Raw genomic sequence first — 18264 nt, 5'->3', positions numbered from 1 at the left:
AGATTGACTGGTAGCTCGCGATCGACATATTGGGCACCCCTGGGGTAGATAAATCTAGTTAGATAAAATTGAGTGTTTCGTAAAAATCAATTTTTTATATTGAGAAATATGCGAACCTTTGTATTGATGATTATTGTGTTTTTTTGTGTTAACTGAATGTTGTATGTTGGAATCTGGGGCCAAACCTTATGTGTAACCTGTGTTGTACCCTACCCAAAGTTAAGCCTATTTCCTTTCCTGTATCTGTAATGAATCAATAAAATATATTAAAAAAAAAAAAAAAGACGTAATATCTGCAGATAAACAGGCTCCAGATAGATAGATAGATAGATAGATAGATAGATAGATAGATAGATAGATAGATAGATAGATAGATAGATAGATACTTACTATTAAAACCACACATGCAAGCATCACAAAAGTCCTTTGCTTTTAAAATGATGGACCATAAACACATGGCACTTGATCAGGAACTCAATGGAAGGCATGAAACAAGTGGTGAAGGTCTCAAGTTCAGAGGGCAAGAGAAGACAGCAGAAAAGAGTGTCGGGCAGTGGCATAGCTAAGGGGGTGCAGGGGGTAGCAGGCGCATCGGGCAACAAGCTTTAGGGGGCAACAAGCTGAGCTTGACACTAGTGGCCAAAATTGTGAAAATCTTGGTAAGTAACAGTAACAGCAACTGTTACCCTGCACATGTCTGATCTTGTCTGATCTCGGAAGCTAAGATGGGTCAGGCCTGGTTATTACTTGGATGGGAGACCGCCTGGGAATACCAGGTGCTGTATGCTTACACCATAATCTTTCGAGGCTGAAGGTTGCCAACCAACCAACTTGGTAAGAAGAAGAATACCATCATGTTATATATCATTGGAAAGGTAATCATTGGAAAGTTTATATATCATTGGAAAACAGATTGATGCCTTAGCTGTGCCACTGGCTGGGGGGAGATGGAGATGGCAGATCAAGTGAGTGGTGAGCTGCTGGGGGAGGAGGTAGGTGTCCCCCATAGTTTGCATTTTTTAAAAAGCCTTGGTGTGATGTCACTTCCGGTTGTGACATCACTTTGGGGCAACATTTTGAGCTCTGCACTGGGCTACACATTCATTAACTACGCCACTGTCAAGTGAAATGAGGATGATGGCAACCACTGTATAAGGCACAGCAAGACTATTTTTGTGTATAGTATATGGCAGTGCATCTACTAAAGCAATGGCTCTCACACTTTTAGTTCTGGGACCCACTTTTTAGAATAAACATCTGTCAGGACCCACCGAAAGTGATGTCATGACTGGAAGTGACATCATCAAGCAGGAAAAATTTTAACAATTCTAGGCTAAAATCCTACCAACACTGACTAACCAACATATACTGAGTAGCCTGTTCAAAGTACAGATCTGTAACATTCCTCCAAATGCAGTCACATATCATGGTAACATCAAGTCTAATATATTAAAAATAAAATATTGAAATGAATGGGGTCCCACCTGAAATTGGTTCGTGACCCACTTAGTGGGTCCTGACCCACAGTTTGAGAAACACTGTTCTAAAGTATCAAACCAACCAGCTCATTATTACTTGCTCTGACAAGTAGTATTGATCAAGCTCTTAGTCCTCCCCTAGTTCTGCTACCCAGGAAGGGCCAGGTTTAAGCCAATGTGTCCAGCGATGTCACATTGAGCCCCACACATGGGGGGGGGTTGCCGGCATGGTGAGCTGAGTATTCACTGCAGGAACTGGGATCTCAGTGGGCTGTAAGTCAGTGGGGCGAGTGGAGTGACTTCGTGTTGGGCCCTCCTGCCTGCCCCACATCCAAACGCACTGAAATGGGCCTCTAGGAAGCAGTCAGTGGCAATATCATCACGTCAGACCCTTCCTTTCTTCCCAAGATCAACTCCATATTGCAGCGGCCAGAGGAGGTCATTCTTCCATAGTTCAAATCCCAGACACTCTAGAGAGCAAGGCAGTGGCACACCCTAGATGTGTGCAGGGTGTTAAGGACAGCCCCCTTTAGCCAATCAGAGGCCATGTTTGTCTCCTATAAAGCCCACAAGTAGAGTCTTAAGGTATCTAACTCCACAATCTCCTGTGGCAAGGAGTTCCACAGGCTAATTACCCAGCTAATTACATTGTTCTCACATTGGTCAAAAGACTATGGTATCGCGCTCTGAAAGGTGGTTCTGGCACAACGTCTAGTGTGGCTGAAAATGCCAATCTGGGAGTGACAATCCCTTCCACACCGGGAGCAATTGCAGTCTGTCCCTGGTCTGTCTCCCTGGCTATGGGCCTTCCTTCTTTGCCTCTTAGCCTCAGACTGTTGGCAAAGTGTCTCTTCAAACTGGGAAAGTTACTGTTAATGTCTACTGTGATGGTAGACATTAGAACATAAGAAAATGAGAAGAGCCGTGCTGGATCAGGCCAACAACCCATCTAATCCAGCTTCCTGTACCTCACAATGGCCCACCAGATGCTTCAGGGAACACGCAGGACAAACAGAGGCCTGCACTCCCTTGTATCTGGCCTTCTCAGGTAGCCTACTTCTGAAACCATGATGTTGCACATATATAATGGCTTGTAACCTGTGATGAACTTTTCCTCCAGAAATGTGTCCATTCCCTTTTAAAAGGAATCTCGGCCAGATGCCATCACCACATCATGTGGCAAGGAGTTCCATGGGCTAATTACCCAGCTAATTACATTGTTCTCACATTGGTCATGTCCAAACCCCTACAATACCCAATCAGTGAATCCATAATTGGATCAATTCCACAGAAATCTAGAGGAGGGTCTGCAGGGGGATTCTATTGACAACAACTCGGAAGACTATAGTATCACGCTTTGAAAAGTGGTTCTGGAACAGTGTCTAGTGTGGCTGAAAAGTCCAATTCGGGAGTAACAATCCCTTCCACACCGGGAGCAAGTACAGTCTGTCCCTGGTGTGTCTCCCTGGCTACAGGCCTTCCTTCTTTGCCTCTTAGCCTCAGACTGTTGGCAAAGTGTCTCTTCAAACTGGGAAAGGCCATGCTGCACAGCCTGCCTCCAAGCGGGCCGCTCAGAGGCCAGGGTTTCCCACCTGTTGAGGTCCATTCCTAAGGCCTTCAGATCCCTCTTGCAGATATCCTTGTATCGCAGCTATGGTCTACCTCTATTTTAATATCAATACCAGCATTTACTGTATTTACTGTATTGTAATACTACCTATATTTTAATACAGTGGCAGGAATCATCAGCACTAGAGCAGGTTCCATGTATGCAGAGGTAAGCATTAGCACATAAGAACATGAGGTGAGTCCCGCTGGATCAGGCCAGAGGCCCATCTAGTCCAGCTTCCTGTATCTCCCAGTGGCCCACCAGCTTCATCAGGGAGCACACAAGACACCCTGGTGCCGCTACCTCGTATCTGTCCTTCTGAGGCAGCCTACTTCTACAACCACAAGGTTGCACGTACCTATCATGGTGTAGAGCCTGTGATGTACTTTTCCTCCAGAAATTTGTCCAATTCCATTTTAAAGGCATCTAGGCCAGATGTCATCACCACATCCTGTAGCAAGGAGTTCCACAGGATAATTACCAAACCCCTAATGTCCAAACTCCTACAATGCTCAATCAGTGAATCCATAACTGGATCAATTACACAGGGATCTAGACTAGGGTCTATAGGGTGATTAGGCAACAGTTCCGTTGGGGTGAAATAAGGTGGGAGGGGGTTGAGGGAGATGAACAAGCATGTCATTCCCAGTTCTCCTGCAAAGATATCTTCCTCCCTCCCAATGTCAGCCCTAAATGAAGTTCTATTGTTGAGCTGTTATACTTGTCATGATGATGAAACTACATTCACTTGAGGAAGGGAATGAAGACACCTGTTTACTAGCAATGATGTAACTCTGTGAAAACTTTACAGCGGCAATTAACTCTCTCTGGCACTTATTGGAATGACTGTCATTTACGTCCCTTGCCAAGCTCCAGAAACAAGCTCCAAACAAGCCTGTAAGTGCTTATAAACCCTTCTGCTTGTTCCATTGTGGGCAAGAGGCAGGCAAGGCTCTGGTCGTTGCACAATTCTCCCCGCTTTTCAATTTGGCCCACTTGACTGCTGTCTAATTTCAATCAGGCTGATGCGAAGGATATGGCTACAACTAGAGGAGAAGCTCCTCTTGAGAGAAGCTGGGCTTGGAGGGTGTTGAGGTTGCTGGTGCTCCTGCTTCTCAAGAAGTGCAAACTGGAGAGCATCAAATGCCCTGCGTGCGACCCCCTCCCCGTTCCACATGAATGGTACCAGCCAGGGGACCTCCTCATTGGTGGGATGGCTTCTCACATCATTTATGTCATGCCTGCAATGTCCTTCAAGAAAGACCCGTCAAGGAGTGAAGGATTTGAGATTCCAATGTAAGCTGATTCTTCTCTGTTGTGTGCCAAGGACGTTTAGATGCAGGGCATGAGAAAGAGGATTGTCCCCTGTTGTTGACACTTAGGGCACAATCCTCACCAACTTTCCAGCATCAACATAAGGGCAGTGCAGCTCCAAGGCAAAGGAACAGTCCCCTACTCTGAGGAGGCCTGCATGACTGCCACCCAACTGCAGGGTGCAGCACATGTCCCAATGGCGCAGCTATGCCACTGCTGGGAAGTTGGTTAGGATTTAGGCCTTAGGGCACAATTCTCACCAGGTCTACTCAGAAGTAAGTCCTATGTTGTTCAATGGGGCTTACTCTCAGGAAAGTGTGGTTAGGATTGCAGCCTTAGTGTGTTTTATGTTTTCTACTCTGCTTCCTATTCAATTCCTACTCCTTCTCAAAGAGAACTTTCTCTAGCTTGGAATTTGGTTCTCTCTCTCTCTCTCTCTCTCTCTCTCTCTCTCTCTCTCTGTGTGTGTGTGTGTGTGTGTGTGTGTGTGTGTGTGTGTGTCTGTGTGTCTTTTAATTTTACTGAATTTCCCAGCTGAGATGTAACTCTAAAAAGAAATCTGAGAAATTCAGTGGGAAAAGAACACTTTAAAAAACCTTCTCCTGGAAAATGCAAACGAACCTAGTCAAGATGAGGGGAAACTGATAAAAAGAACTGGAAGGAGACGAAAAGCAAATATATTCCAAAGCATTTCCAGGGAAAAGAGGAGATGGTGTTATGGCATTCAGTTACTGTGCAGAGAACATTTCTGTCCTTATGATTTGGAAATAGCTCTCAAGTCTGAACAAGGGCCAAGCTGCTGATCGCCTTTGCAGCTTCTCTGTATTGGTCTCAGACATTCTGATTTGCTTTTCTTCCATTAAAAGAAAAAATCAGGACAAATCACTGTGTTTCCATGAAATCTTTTCAAATTTCAACAACCTTCTCTGAGCCACACCGCTCCAGAGTTTGGATAAAATAATGATATGTATTGTTTATAATTCATTGGTGAATGAATGCCAACTTCTGCTGTCAGGGTGGTGACAAAATTCTATCAGCACGTCCTGGCTTTGGCATTTGCGGTAGATGAGCTCAACAGGAAAACAAACATCTTGCCCAACATCACCCTTGGATTTCACATCTATGACAGCTACAGCGATGTGACCTTGACCTATCGCACCCTGTTGGACCTGCTCTTCAAGTCCCAAAGATTCCTCCCCAACTACAAATGTGAGAGGCAGAAAAAACTCCTAGCTGTCATCGGGGCACTTGGGTCTGATAACTCCTTCTACCTGGCTGACTTCTTAGGTCTGTTCAAGATTCCACAGGTAAGATCTTACTCTCGAGGAGAGGGGACTCAATACTCTCACATGCAATTCAAATCTTTTCATGACCTGTGATGATTTTGCATTTCAGAAAGAGGGCGTGTAGCTGAATTAAAAACGGGTTTGTTTGGAAATCTAATCAAACAGAGAATCATGGGGTCTGGGATGTCTAGTGGGTTTCTTTCAGGGATGTGCGGTGGGTAGGGAGGCAGATGAGGCACAGCCTCCCCACCAGAGTCCTTCAAAAAGCATCCCTGTCATGTGAGGTGCACTAACAACCCATGTGCTCTGCTGGGGAGACTCTGCCTTACCTGCTTCCCCACCGTTCACATGTCCCTGATGCTTGGGTTGTGTGTGCCTGCATGTGGCAGGGATGCTCTTCGAAGGAGTCCAGTGGGGAGTCCTATGCGCCTATAAGTTTGAAATTAAAAATACAGTAAAGCAAAAATTAGCCACATCCACAATGCATTCTTTACAAAAACTGCTTAAAATGGTTTCCGTCTTGGAGGGTCTGGGAGCATTGAATAAAGAAGCAGTCGTATAGGACACATGCACCGAGAAACTCATCTTGCACCTGCATCATACCTGTAAATTTCCTTCTTAGCTCACATATGGCTCATTTGCTCCAGAAGAAAAGGATACAACAAAAAGTCCCTCCTTTTACCGCATGGTCTCCAATGAAGACCAACAGTATAAGGGGATAATCCAGTTACTACGGCATTTTGGATGGACGTGGATTGGGCTGTTGGTGGTGGACGATGACAGTGGAGACCATTTCTTGCAGGTTGTCGAACCAATGCTTTCTAAGGGTCAAATCTGTTCAGCTTTTTCAAAAAGAATCCAAAAACAAGGCCGTTTCCCTGCCATGAGTGAACTTACGGGCATGGTGGACAGTATTTCTAAGCCTCTCGTGGACACAAAAGTCAGGGTAGTTCTTTCCTATGGTGACACTACAGCCTTTATGTGGCTAATTACGTTCCTTTTACTATCAGACCTTGAAGAACATGGATGCATTGGAAAAGTGTGGATTACAACAGGCCAGATTGATTTTGCATTAAGTGGATTTATAAGGGGTTGGGACTTGGCAATGTTTGAAGGCGCCATTTCATTTGCAATTCACTCAAACGAACCTGGTAGCTTCCAGTCCTACCTTCAGAACATAAGGCTTTCCGGAACCCAAGGAAATGGCTTTTTCAAAGACTTCTGGGAGCAAGCCTTTACCTGCTCATTTCCAGGTCTCAATGCATCCTCCAATGCTGATGAAGTATGTACTAAGGAGGAGAATCCGGAGAGCCTTCCTGCGGCTGTCTTTGAAATGCGTATGACTGGCCACAGCTATGGGATCTATAATGCTGTTTACGCAGTGGCACATGCTTTACATGCATTATACTCATCTAGATTCACACACAGAGCAAGGATACGAGGTAAAAGACGTGACCTCCAAGATCTCCAACCGTGGCAGGTAATGTGCCCCCAACAGCATTACTTGGTTTGCATGGACACATTTGTAGAGCATTATGTTCCATGAATAAATAGTTAAATAATAGGCACACCTTATTCATTGGCAAAGAGGTGGGGGGTTCATATTTTCTCATCCAGTTGGAGCCTCATAAACATAAAGCTGTGTAAGATGGAAATATATAAAAGCAGAGCACTGAGACTTCAGCAGAAAATTCTTATCCCCCCTTTTCTTCTTCTCTAATAGGTCCACTCATTTCTTCACAGTATTTCCTTTAACAACTCAGCAGGAGAAACCGTCTCCTTTAACGAGAACAAGGAGATGGTCGCCGGATTTGATGTCGTGAATATTGCCGTCTTCCCCAACAATTCCTTCCGTAAAGTGAAAGTCGGGAGAGTGCACCCCAATGCTCTTGAAGGAGAAGAATTGATCATCAATGAGGATCTAATCATTTGGCACAGGTGTTTCAACCAGGTATGCATTCAAGGATCTACAGGGTGGCCACTCCATCATTGGGACATGGGATTTGCTGCAAATGGTATAAAAAAATCAGATATTCATCATCCTTATTCCCATAGCATGCAACAAGGTATCTCCAGATATCCTAGCATAGTCCACACTTGCAATTGTTCCATAGTGACTGTATTCATATATTTACTGTTCCCAAGTCTGGAGATTCCCTCTTGCTATAATGGCTAGTAAGGATGCATCTAAGCTAGTGGCCATCATCACATCTCCTGGCAATGAATTCTATACATTAATTCACTGTGGTGTGAACTAATCTTCCCCCCCCATCCTGAGTTCACTGCTAGTCAAATACATTGGATCACCCAAGTTCTAGTTTAATGAGATAGGAAGAACGACTCCCCCATCAAGCAGAATTGTATCCATTTTGCATTTATTGTGTTAGACTGCAGACCAATCATTGTTCTTCGTCGGAGGCCCTCAGCTGAGTAGTCAATGCCTTTTCTCCAGTCCCCAGTCTCTCCTGAGCCATGAAACCCACTGCTGAATGAATCCCTGCAGTTCTCAGGAAATTACTGCAGAGGTTTTTGCATGCAGTGTGTCCCGTATTCTTCCAGGCCAATTCTTCTCAAGTAGGTTGGGCCATAGTTTTTTAATTGGCTTTTCCTAGGACTGAACAGAAACCTCAGCCCCAGTCCATTTTCTGGGCTGCAAGGACGGATCCTGTTTTTTTGTCAGTTTCTCAGCATGATGCTCCAAGTCTTCCCCTACTGCACTGGAAGCTGAGGGGGAAAATCAATTTCCTTCTGCTACTGTGATTCTTCTGTGCCTCTTGTCAGCCACAAAAGGTTAAGAACATTTGAGGGAGAGTTGGAGGGGGTCATGTCATCTCCCTTCTCAATTGTAGCCAAAGGATAGTCCTGGCCATAGAGCTCTTCAGTAATTCCTTCTTATGCTAAATACCTTCATTTTTGTTTTAATGGAAAGGTGCTGCCCCTTTCGGCATGTACTAACTCCTGTGACCCTGGGTACCAGAAGAAGAAGAAAGAAGGGGAGAAATTTTGCTGCTTTGATTGTGATCCATGTCCTGATGGGAAAATTTCAGTACAAAAAGGTGGGTTCCATCCATGGTGTGGCAGCTGCTTCACTGTTCTGCAAGCTGCCACTGGGGCAAAGTTAGATGGCCACATGCTGACCATGGCCCTCTGGAGACTGGCCATTGACTGTGGTCTGTTGGCAACAGGATTGTGTCAGGCAGACTGGCCATTGACTGTGGTCTGTTGGTAGAAGTGTTTAGTCGCGGGGGAGGGGGGTGGATTGGGCCAGGTCATGGATGGAGCAGCAATGGGACGGGGCAGATCTCAACAGCAGTGCTGACCACCTGTTCCAGAAACCCTGTCCCAGGCCTGACACACCCCGTGCAGCACAGTGGATCCACACCAGCAAAAGAGCAGAAGTAAATCTGAGGAGGCCCATGTGGGGACATGTGGGGTGGAGGAGTTGAACTACTAACTTGTCCCAGGCAGCCTTCTCTGTATACAGGCTGGTGAAAGTGAGGATAGGGCTGTAAAAGTATCAGCATTATAAGAAATGTGAAAATGCATCTTCATATAAAGCCAGCTTGAAATGCAGAACTAGCAAAGAAAGGATCACTAAGAGGAGTGACTTCCAGTCCAAAAGAAGATGTGACAATTGGTTCCAATTTGCATATGAATGAACTCTGTGATGACCACACATCTTTCTTTCCAGACATGTCTGACTGCTTCAGATGCCCAGAAGATCAATATCCAAACAAGGACAGAGATGGATGCATCCCCAAAATTATCAGCTTTCTGTCACATGAGGAACCTTCAGGGATGAGTTTAGCCTCTCTTGCTCTGTCGTTTTCCCTGGTTACAGTTGTGGTACTTGGAACTTTTATGAAACACAAAGACACCCCCATCGTCAAAGCCAACAACAGAGACATCACCTACGTTCTCCTCCTCTCACTCCTACTCTGTTTCCTCTGCTCTTTACTCTTTCTTGGACAACCTTGCAAGGTGACCTGCTTCCTCCGACAATCTGCTTTTGGCATCATCTTCTCAGTGGCTGTTTCTTGTGTGTTGGCCAAAACCATCACTGTGGTGGTAGCCTTCGTGGCCACCAAACCAGGGTCCAGCATGAGGAAGTGGGTGGGGAAGAGAATGGCCAACTCCATTGTCCTTTCCTGCTCCCTGATCCAAGCAGGCATTTGTGGGGTGTGGCTGGCAACCTCTCCCCCATTCCCAGATTTAGACATGCAGTCAGTGATTACTGAGATCACAGCAGAATGTAATGAAGGGTCTATAACAATGTTTTATCTTGTCTTGGGCTACCTGGGACTCCTCTCTATCATCAGCTTCACTGTGGCTTTCCTGGCCAGGAAGTTGCCAGATTCCTTTAACGAAGCCAAGTTCATCACCTTCAGCATGCTGGTCTTTTGCAGTGTTTGGTTGACTTTTGTCCCCACCTACCTGAGCACCAAGGGGAAATACATGGTGGCTGTGGAGATCTTCTCCATCTTAGCCTCCAGTGCTGGCTTATTGGGTTGTATCTTTTTCCCCAAGTGCTACATTATTTTGCTGAGACCTGAACTGAATAACAAGGACCAGCTGATAAGGAGAAAAAACTAGGGGATCTATTAATATTAGCATTAGTATAAGTCTAATTTATAATAAATTTGGACAGATCCTTCTGGAGCTCTTCACAATCCCTTCTGGTCTTCAGTGTCAACTGTAAACATGGCCACTTCCCTGCTTATCCCTGTCTTCAAGTCATTGAGGTTTGTGTGTGTGAGGGTAAAGAGAATGCTCGATGCAGGCGAGAGGTAGCAAGCTGCAAGTATCTTGTGGTGTTGTGTGCACCCTGGTGGGCCACTGTAAGATGCAGGAAACTGGAGTAAATGGGACCTGGGCCTTCTTATGTTCTTAAGCCCTATATGCTGATTTTCAAGATGAAATGCTGTCCAGATACCTACAAACACAGAGAAAGACATCCTCAACTAGAGAGAATTACAGCTAAAAGGCTTACAGTACCTAAAAGTCTTGACCAAAAAATTCTATTTCAGCCACCTATTTAAAAGAAGCAGAAGTGGGGATCTGGGAAACTTGGGACAGCATTCCGAAGGTTCATGCCACACAGAAGCCACTCCGTCCATGGTTCCTTCCCTTCAGATTTGTGTCAAAGGAAACCCAGAGAACAGGGTTTCTAGCATTAACTGTAAAGACCACATAGAATTGTACTGGCAAAGACCTTTATTATCCATTGGGAATGGAATTATCCATTGGGAATAAATGCATAATGTGGCTAGTAGAAATTTGCTGTTCGGCTGTCTTCCATCGCATGAGCATCCAAGCAGCAACATTCTGCTCCCCTTGAAATCTACACTGTGTCTTCAAAGTTTACCCTCCACAGAGAACCAGCCAAATAACTCTTCCCAGCATTTATCTGAGTCAGTCAATTATTTTCCTTGCTGAACTCCAGAAACTTCTCAAAGGTTTGTCAAAAAATAACTGATAAGCTAGTCTGTAAGTTCTTCTAAACCAAATTTCATGCCTGACAACATTTTTATTAATTTTTTTGGAATTTATAAAGTGTGAAACGTATCTATCAACACGTTCTTGTTGCTGTGTGTCTGCCAGGAGAGCAGAGGTCATTTGACACCCAGGGCCTGTAAATCCTTGACACAGACCCTTTACTATAACAAAACCGTTTTCCATAATAATCATGACATGAATAATAATAATGACCATAAAATCAAACACTGTGAACATTTCTGCAGAATCAGAGGATAAAAGTGAGCGCCCTCCCCGTTGATGCTCCCCTGCAAGTATTCAGTGATATACTGCCCCTGCATTTGGAAGTTTAATGTAGCCATCATGGTTTAAAAGCCACTGTTAGATCTACAGTATAGTCCATGTTTAGAATCCGCTTTTAAATTTATCTAAGCCAATGGCCAACAACACTCAAAATTTACACATACACACACTTACTTAACTGTCAACCGATTATTAACATCCATTAACTTTATTTATTCCTTTATTCCTTTATTTATATTATTCATATAACAGTACAGGTCACCCAACAAATCAGTAACCAACAAAAAACCAGCAGCCAACTTGATGACACTAAAAAAGATGAATAGTCCGGGATGGGCAAGTCAGGCGTAGTTTGACTCAAGTCGAGTTGCGAGTCTCCACCCTCCACACCTTGACTCGAAAATGAGACCTAATGAGGGCACTTTCTAAGTTGCCCAGAGTGTTTTTGCGACTCAAAAAGACTCACGTCTCAAGTAGTTCCAAAACCCTTCACATCACGGGCATGCGTAGAGCTACAGGGAGGGAGGACACATCCTAGCTTTTCAAGGCGAGAGGGGACGGGATGGATGAGATGGGGGAAGCCCACAGGTAAGCCAGGGGAGGTGAGGCCTGCAACCTCATTGGACTCAGCAATACTGGCAGGCTGAATCAAAGGAGGCTGGAGAGGGAACATGCTGCTCAGACACAAAGTGGCTGACGGTTACTTTCAGGCATGTTTCCAGAAGAAAAGAGGGGTGTTCTGGGAGTGGGCAAAGTACCCACTATCCATCCAGGCATCCTGTAATAACAGCAGCCTAACATCCTGGACATTGGAGATTAACCCTCTGCATGTCAAGCAAGCAGCACCCAGGCAGTGAGGAATGACACACCTCGGCTGTGCAGCCTGCTTCGTCTAAGCTGCCTGGCCAGCATGTGTTGCACCACTCAGGGACACACCTGACCTGTACTGTGGACCAGAAGTGTCAGAGGGTTTGCTTGACACACCCCAGCCCCTCCTTCTGCTTGAAACCCCCACTTGTCCCTATGGAGAAAAATGGCTTCTCCTGTTCCCCTCCCTCTCCCAGAGAAACAGCCTCCACCCAATGGATATTCCGGGGGACCAGGGGAGGCACCTCCCTGTCTCAGGTTTTGTCTGCAGTCACTCAAGCAGATGGTGACTCACGAGTCGGGGCCCCTAACTTGAGTGTTTTGCTGAGTCTTCTACATGCATGACTCAAGTCTCCATGAGTCAGCAAATAACGCTGATTTACGTGACTCGGAATCAAGTCACATGACTCGAGTTCCCGCCCCTGGTTCTAGTATTAACTCTGGTACATATTTATGAGAGCTGAATCATACTAACAGATTATTGTGTCCATGCTGTGTCAAGAAAACCAAAAAACTTGGTAGTGTCTTTCAAAGCTGGAGTGCTACAGTGACTGGAAGTCGCAGAAGCAACCCAGTAGTGACTTTCAATGCTTGAGTGATACAGTTTAAGTGACTGGAAGTCACAGAAGCAACCCAGAAGTAAACCAGAAATCAATTCTGCAAACAAGATCTAGCTTCTAATCACTTCTTTGAGGGATTCTGTGGCATGTGGAGGACAATGGAGTGGGTCACAGTCCTGGCATGACCTAGAAGTGGCCTCTGGGTAGTCCCAAAGGCCTTCCTGCAGAGCATTCAGCATGGGGTTGCAACCAATGCAGAGGACAAGGTGGGTCATGATGGGAAAAAGTTTGGGAGCCACTGGGCTAACTCACAAAGTCATCCCATAGGGCGTCATTTCCAGTCGGAATCGAAAAATGTCTTCATTCTGTCGAACTGCACCCTGGGACATAGGTCACCTGTTTTGGTTTGCTCACCCTGAATCTGCCCTTACATGTCATTTGATCAATGATCCGGTGAGGAGAAAGAAACATGTTTCCACCAAAGCTGGCGCTCAGAGACAAAGCTATATCTCCCCCTATCATTATCTCAATGAGTGTTATTGACTTTCTTTGCGAAGGTTCAGATACTTAACAGAACATACAAGAAAAGTGCAGCATAAGCAAGTCTTAAGAGTCTTAAACCCTCTTTGTGTCATTTGGAGCTTGATTGAGGGCTAGATGCAGGCGAGACTGTTATCAGACTCTGAAAGTCCCCCTTTTGTTGTGTATTTGCTTGCCATTCAAGACACATTTCTAGAATATTGTTGGTGCTAAAGTCGAGATGCTGGTTCTCTTTAGAAAGTAAACTGGCACAATTGAATGCCATCTAGTTTGTTGATAAATCAGGCTGATGCCATTCACGAGTCTACAGAGGAGAATCTAGTTCTGAGAGCTTTGCATCATGTTGGCGAGGCTGCAGCTGTTGCTATTTCTGCTACCTCTGAAGGACTACCAAGTAAATTGTGTCCAATGCCCTGAAAACGATCCTCTTCCTGTGCACCACGAATGGTATCAACCAGGAGACCTCTTCATTGGTGCCATTGCTTCTCACTATGTTTTTATGACTTATGAATTTTCCTTTGAAGAAAACCCATCCCGGGATGTGTTCTTTGATCTTCCGGTGTAAGGAGTTATTTTTAGTTCTCCCTTTCTCTGTCAAGTCATTTTTGAAACCTAAGAATTTGTAAAGCAGGAAACGGACAGTGCAATCCTATCTTGTGCTTGAACAGGCAAGCCAGGAAGCTTACGCTGTATCCAGCGTGAGATAGCGCACCAAAGTGGCTCAGCCAGAGGTAAGGTGAAACTCTTCCCCTTTACCACCGGGTAAGCCACTGCATCTCCTGAGATATTCTGATTCTTTTTTTTTTTTTCAGTTAAAAAATGGTGAACAGACATTATTTTTCCATGGCACCAATTCAAAATAAGCTTGCATGATTCAAACCAGAGTGACCCAGCACATTATAAAAATAATGGCCATAGCTGCCTATTTCTCTTCACAGGGTTGTGACAAAGTTCTACCAGCATGTCCTGGCCTTGGCATTTGCTGTTCAGGAAATCAACGCTCATCCCAAGATCTTGCCAAACGCTACCCTTGGTTTCCACGTCGAGGACAGCTTCAGTGATATGAAGTTGACTTATCAATCCATACTGGACTTGATCTTCAAATCACAAAGATTCATCTCCAACTATAGATGTGACAGCCCCCAAAACCTTGCGGCCGTCATTGGGGGGCTTGGCTCTGGTGTTTCCTTCTACATGGTGGACCTCTTAAGTCTTTACAAGATTCCACAGGTACAAATTCTACACTGAGGATAGAGTTTTCACTTATCTCACTGCTCAAATCAAACCTAGGTCAACCAAAACCTGAGATGTTAAACCTCATAGTCTCATGCTAGAACTGCTGAAACCTTTTCATTATTGACATTTTATTGATGCTGTATAATGTTGTTATTAAATGCCATTTATTATATTCTATTAAGTCACAAATTTTGTCTATATGCTATTAATGGAATCACTTTGAAATGAAAAATAATTATTCCCATTGAAATTATTTAGATTTTTCAGTATAAGGGCTCTTTTCAGGAATGAATTAGGACTGTATAAGGAGGGAAAGGTCAGCTGTGTCTTCATATCCCAGACAGAGAAGTATTTCACTTTCAACATAAGAACAGCCCCACTGGATCAGGCCAATGGCCCATCTAATCCAGCTTCCTGTATCTTACAGCAGCCCACCAAGTGCCCCTGCAAGCACACCAGGTAACAAGAGACCTGCATCCTTGTGACCTCCCTTGCATCTGACATAGCCCATTTCTAAAATCAAGAGGTTGCACATACACATCATGGCTTGTAACCCGTAATATATTTTTCCTCCAGAAACTTGTCCAATCCCCTTTTAAATGCATCCAGGTCAGATGCCATCACCACATCCTGTGGCAAGGAGTTCCACAGACCAACCACACGCTGAGTAAAGAAATATTTTCTTTTATCTGACCTAACTCTCCCAACACTCAATTTTAGTGGATGTCCCCTGGTTCTGTTGTTATGTGAGAGTGTAAAGAGCATCTCTCTATCCACTCTGTCCATCCGCTGCATAATTTTGTATGTCTCAATCATTTCCCCCCTCAGGCGCCTCCTTTCTAGGCTGAAGAGACCCAAACGCCGTAGCCTTTCCTCATAAGGAAGGTGCCCCAGCACAGTAACCATCTTAGTCGCTCGCTTTTGCACCTTTTCCATTTCCACTATGTCTTTTTTGAGATGCGGCAACCAGAACTGGACACAATACTCCAGGTGTGGCCTTACCATCAATTTGTACAACGGCATTATAATATTAGCCATTTTGTTCTGAATACCTTTTCTAATGATCCCAAGCATAGACTTGGCCTTCTTCACTGCCGCCGCACATTGGGCGACCTGTCCACCCAATGTCCACTTTCATCGACCTGTCCACCACCACCCCAAGATCTCTCTCCTGATCTGTCACAGACAGCTCAGAACCCATCAGTCTATATGTGAAGTTTTGATTTTTTGCCCCAATGTGCATGACTTTACACTTACTGACATTGAAGCGCACCTGCCATTTTGCTGCCCATTCTGCCAGTCTGGAGTGATCCTTCTGGAGCTCCTCACAATCACTTCTGGTCTTCAGCACTCGGAAAAGTTTGGTGTCGTCTGCAAACTTTGCCACCTCACTGCTCACCCCTGTCTCCAGGTCATTGATGAAGAGGCTGAAAAGCACCGGTCCCAGGACAGATCCTTGGGGCACACCGCTTTTCCCTTCTCTCCATTGTGAAAATTGCTCATTGACACCCACTCTCTGTTTCCTGGTCTTCAACCAGTTCTCAGTCCATAAGAGGACCTCTCCTCTAATTCCCTGACTGTGGAGTTTTTTTAGTAGCCTTTGGTGAGGGACCATGTGAAACGCCTTCTGAAAGTCTAGATATATGATGTCTTCGGGTTCTCCCACATACACATGCCTGTTGAACTTCAAACCATTCACTTTAATCAAAGCAGGTCATTGTAGGTCAAACTTCATAGCATGAAAAGTCATTCAGGTACCTGTGCCCACAAACACTCCTCTTAGTAAATCTGTAAAATATCTGTATGATTTAGGTCACATATGGCTCCTTTGCCCCGGAAGAGAGGGGGGCGACCCAGTCCCCTTCCTTTTACCGCATGGTCCCAAGTGAAGATCGCCAGTATAAAGGGCTCATCCGATTACTCCAGCATTTTGATTGGACATGGGTTGGGCTGTTAGTTGTGGATGATGACAGTGGAGACCGTTTCTTGCAAGCTATTGAACAATTATTTTCCCAGAACCAAATCTGTTCGGCCTTCTCACAAAGAGTCCCAAATCAAGCCCACATACCTTCCTTGGATGACCTTAAGGGCTTGACTGAAATTATTGATCAAACTCTCATGGATCAGAAAACAAAAATATTTATTATCTATGGTGAAACAGAAGTTCTTCAGTTGCTGATTACTTTAATGTTTCTAGCAGATCCTGACTATAAAGAAAACCTGTCTGTTGGGAAAGTGTGGATTACAACAGCCCAGATTGATTTTGCGGTAGGCACACTTATAAGGGGTTGGAATTTTGAAGTATTTGAAGGCACCTTGTCCTTTGCACTTCATTCCAGTGAGCTGGGAGGGTTCCAGTCCTATCTAGGGAATATAAGGCTTTCTGGAACCCAAGGAAATGGCTTTTTCAAAGACTTCTGGGAGCAAGCCTTTAACTGCTCATTTCCAGATCTCAGTGCATCCACAAACGTTGATGGAATATGTACTATGGAGGAGAATCCGGAGAGCCTTCCTGGTGTTGTCTTTGAAATGCGTATGACTGGCCACAGCTATGGGATCTATAATGCAGTTTATGCAGTGGCACATGCTTTACATGCATTATACTCATCTAGATTCACACACAGAGCAAGGATATGGGGTAAAAGAAGTGACCTCCAAGATCTCCAACCTTGGCAGGTAATGTGCCCACAACAATATTAGTTGGTTTGCATGGACACATTTGTACAACTTGAAACCATGTGGAGCATTATGTTCCATGAATAAATAGTTTAAAAATAGACACACTTTATTCATTGACAAAGAGGTGGGGGAGGGTTCATATTTTCTCATCAAGTTGGAGCCTCATAAACATAAATCTGTGTAAGATGGAAATATATAAAAGCAGAGCACAGCGATTTCAACTGAAAGTTCTTATTTTTCCCTCTTTTCTTCTTCTCTAATAGCTCCACTCATTTCTTCACAGTATTTCCTTTAACAACTCAGCAGGAGAGACCATCTCCTTTAATGAGAACAAGGAGATGGTCGCCGGATTTGATGTCGTGAATATCGCCGTGTTCCCAAACAATTCCTTCCGTAAAGTGAAAGTCGGGAGAGTGGACCCTGATGCTCTTGAAGGAGAAGAATTGATCATCAACGAGGATCTAATCATTTGGCACAGAAGTTTCAACCAGGTGTGCTTTCAAAGATCTACTGGGTGGCCACTCCCTCACCTGGACATGTGATATGCTCCAAATCATATAAAAAATCAGATATCCATCATCCTTGTTCCCATAGCAGTCAACAAGTTATCTCCAGAAATCCTATGATTGTCCACACTTGCAATTGTTTTCTAGTGACTGGTATTCAGATGTATACTGTCCCCAAATTTGGAGATTCCCTCTTGCTATAATGGCTAGTAAGGAGGCATCTAAGCTAGTGGACATCACCACTTCTCCTGGTAATGAATTCTATACATTAATTCACTGTGGTGTGAACAAATTTCTTTTTCTCTATCCTGAGGTCACTGCTAGTCAAGTACATTGGATCACCCAAGTTCTAGTTTAATAAAATAGGAAGATCGACTCCCCCATTAAGCAGAATTTTATACATTTTGCATA

At 44.5% G+C, this 18264-nt stretch overlaps 2 protein-coding genes across 2 annotated transcripts in view; one reads left to right on the top strand and one right to left on the bottom strand.

The window, feature by feature from the left end:
• LOC136653549 (vomeronasal type-2 receptor 26-like) overlaps nucleotides 1–18264 on the bottom strand; it is a 34954-nt gene that overhangs the window by 7366 nt on the left and 9324 nt on the right. The window lies entirely within an intron of this gene.
• LOC136651194 (vomeronasal type-2 receptor 26-like) lies at nucleotides 4301–10280 on the top strand. The gene is made up of 5 exons (XM_066627383.1): nucleotides 4301–4383; nucleotides 5417–5708; nucleotides 7411–7638; nucleotides 8617–8743; nucleotides 9379–10280. The coding sequence occupies exons 1-5, from the start codon at nucleotides 4301–4303 to the stop codon at nucleotides 10278–10280; spliced, it is 1632 nt and encodes a 543-aa protein (XP_066483480.1).

This window comes from Tiliqua scincoides, chromosome 5 (genome assembly GCF_035046505.1).
Source record: "Tiliqua scincoides isolate rTilSci1 chromosome 5, rTilSci1.hap2, whole genome shotgun sequence".
In the NCBI taxonomy this organism is placed as follows: Eukaryota; Metazoa; Chordata; class Lepidosauria; order Squamata; family Scincidae; genus Tiliqua; species Tiliqua scincoides.
This window is presented reverse-complemented; position numbering and strand designations above follow the sequence as displayed.

Bases quoted from the DNA above. Each gene is read 5' to 3' on its own strand.
- LOC136651194 (XM_066627383.1), top strand. From the start codon at position 4,301: ATGGCTTCTCACATCATTTATGTCATGCCTGCAATGTCCTTCAAGAAA. The intron at 5,709-7,410 runs GTAAGATCTTAC...CTTCTCTAATAG, and splicing joins GTCTGTTCAAGATTCCACAG to GTCCACTCATTTCTTCACAG. The intron at 7,639-8,616 runs GTATGCATTCAA...TTTAATGGAAAG, and splicing joins GGCACAGGTGTTTCAACCAG to GTGCTGCCCCTTTCGGCATG.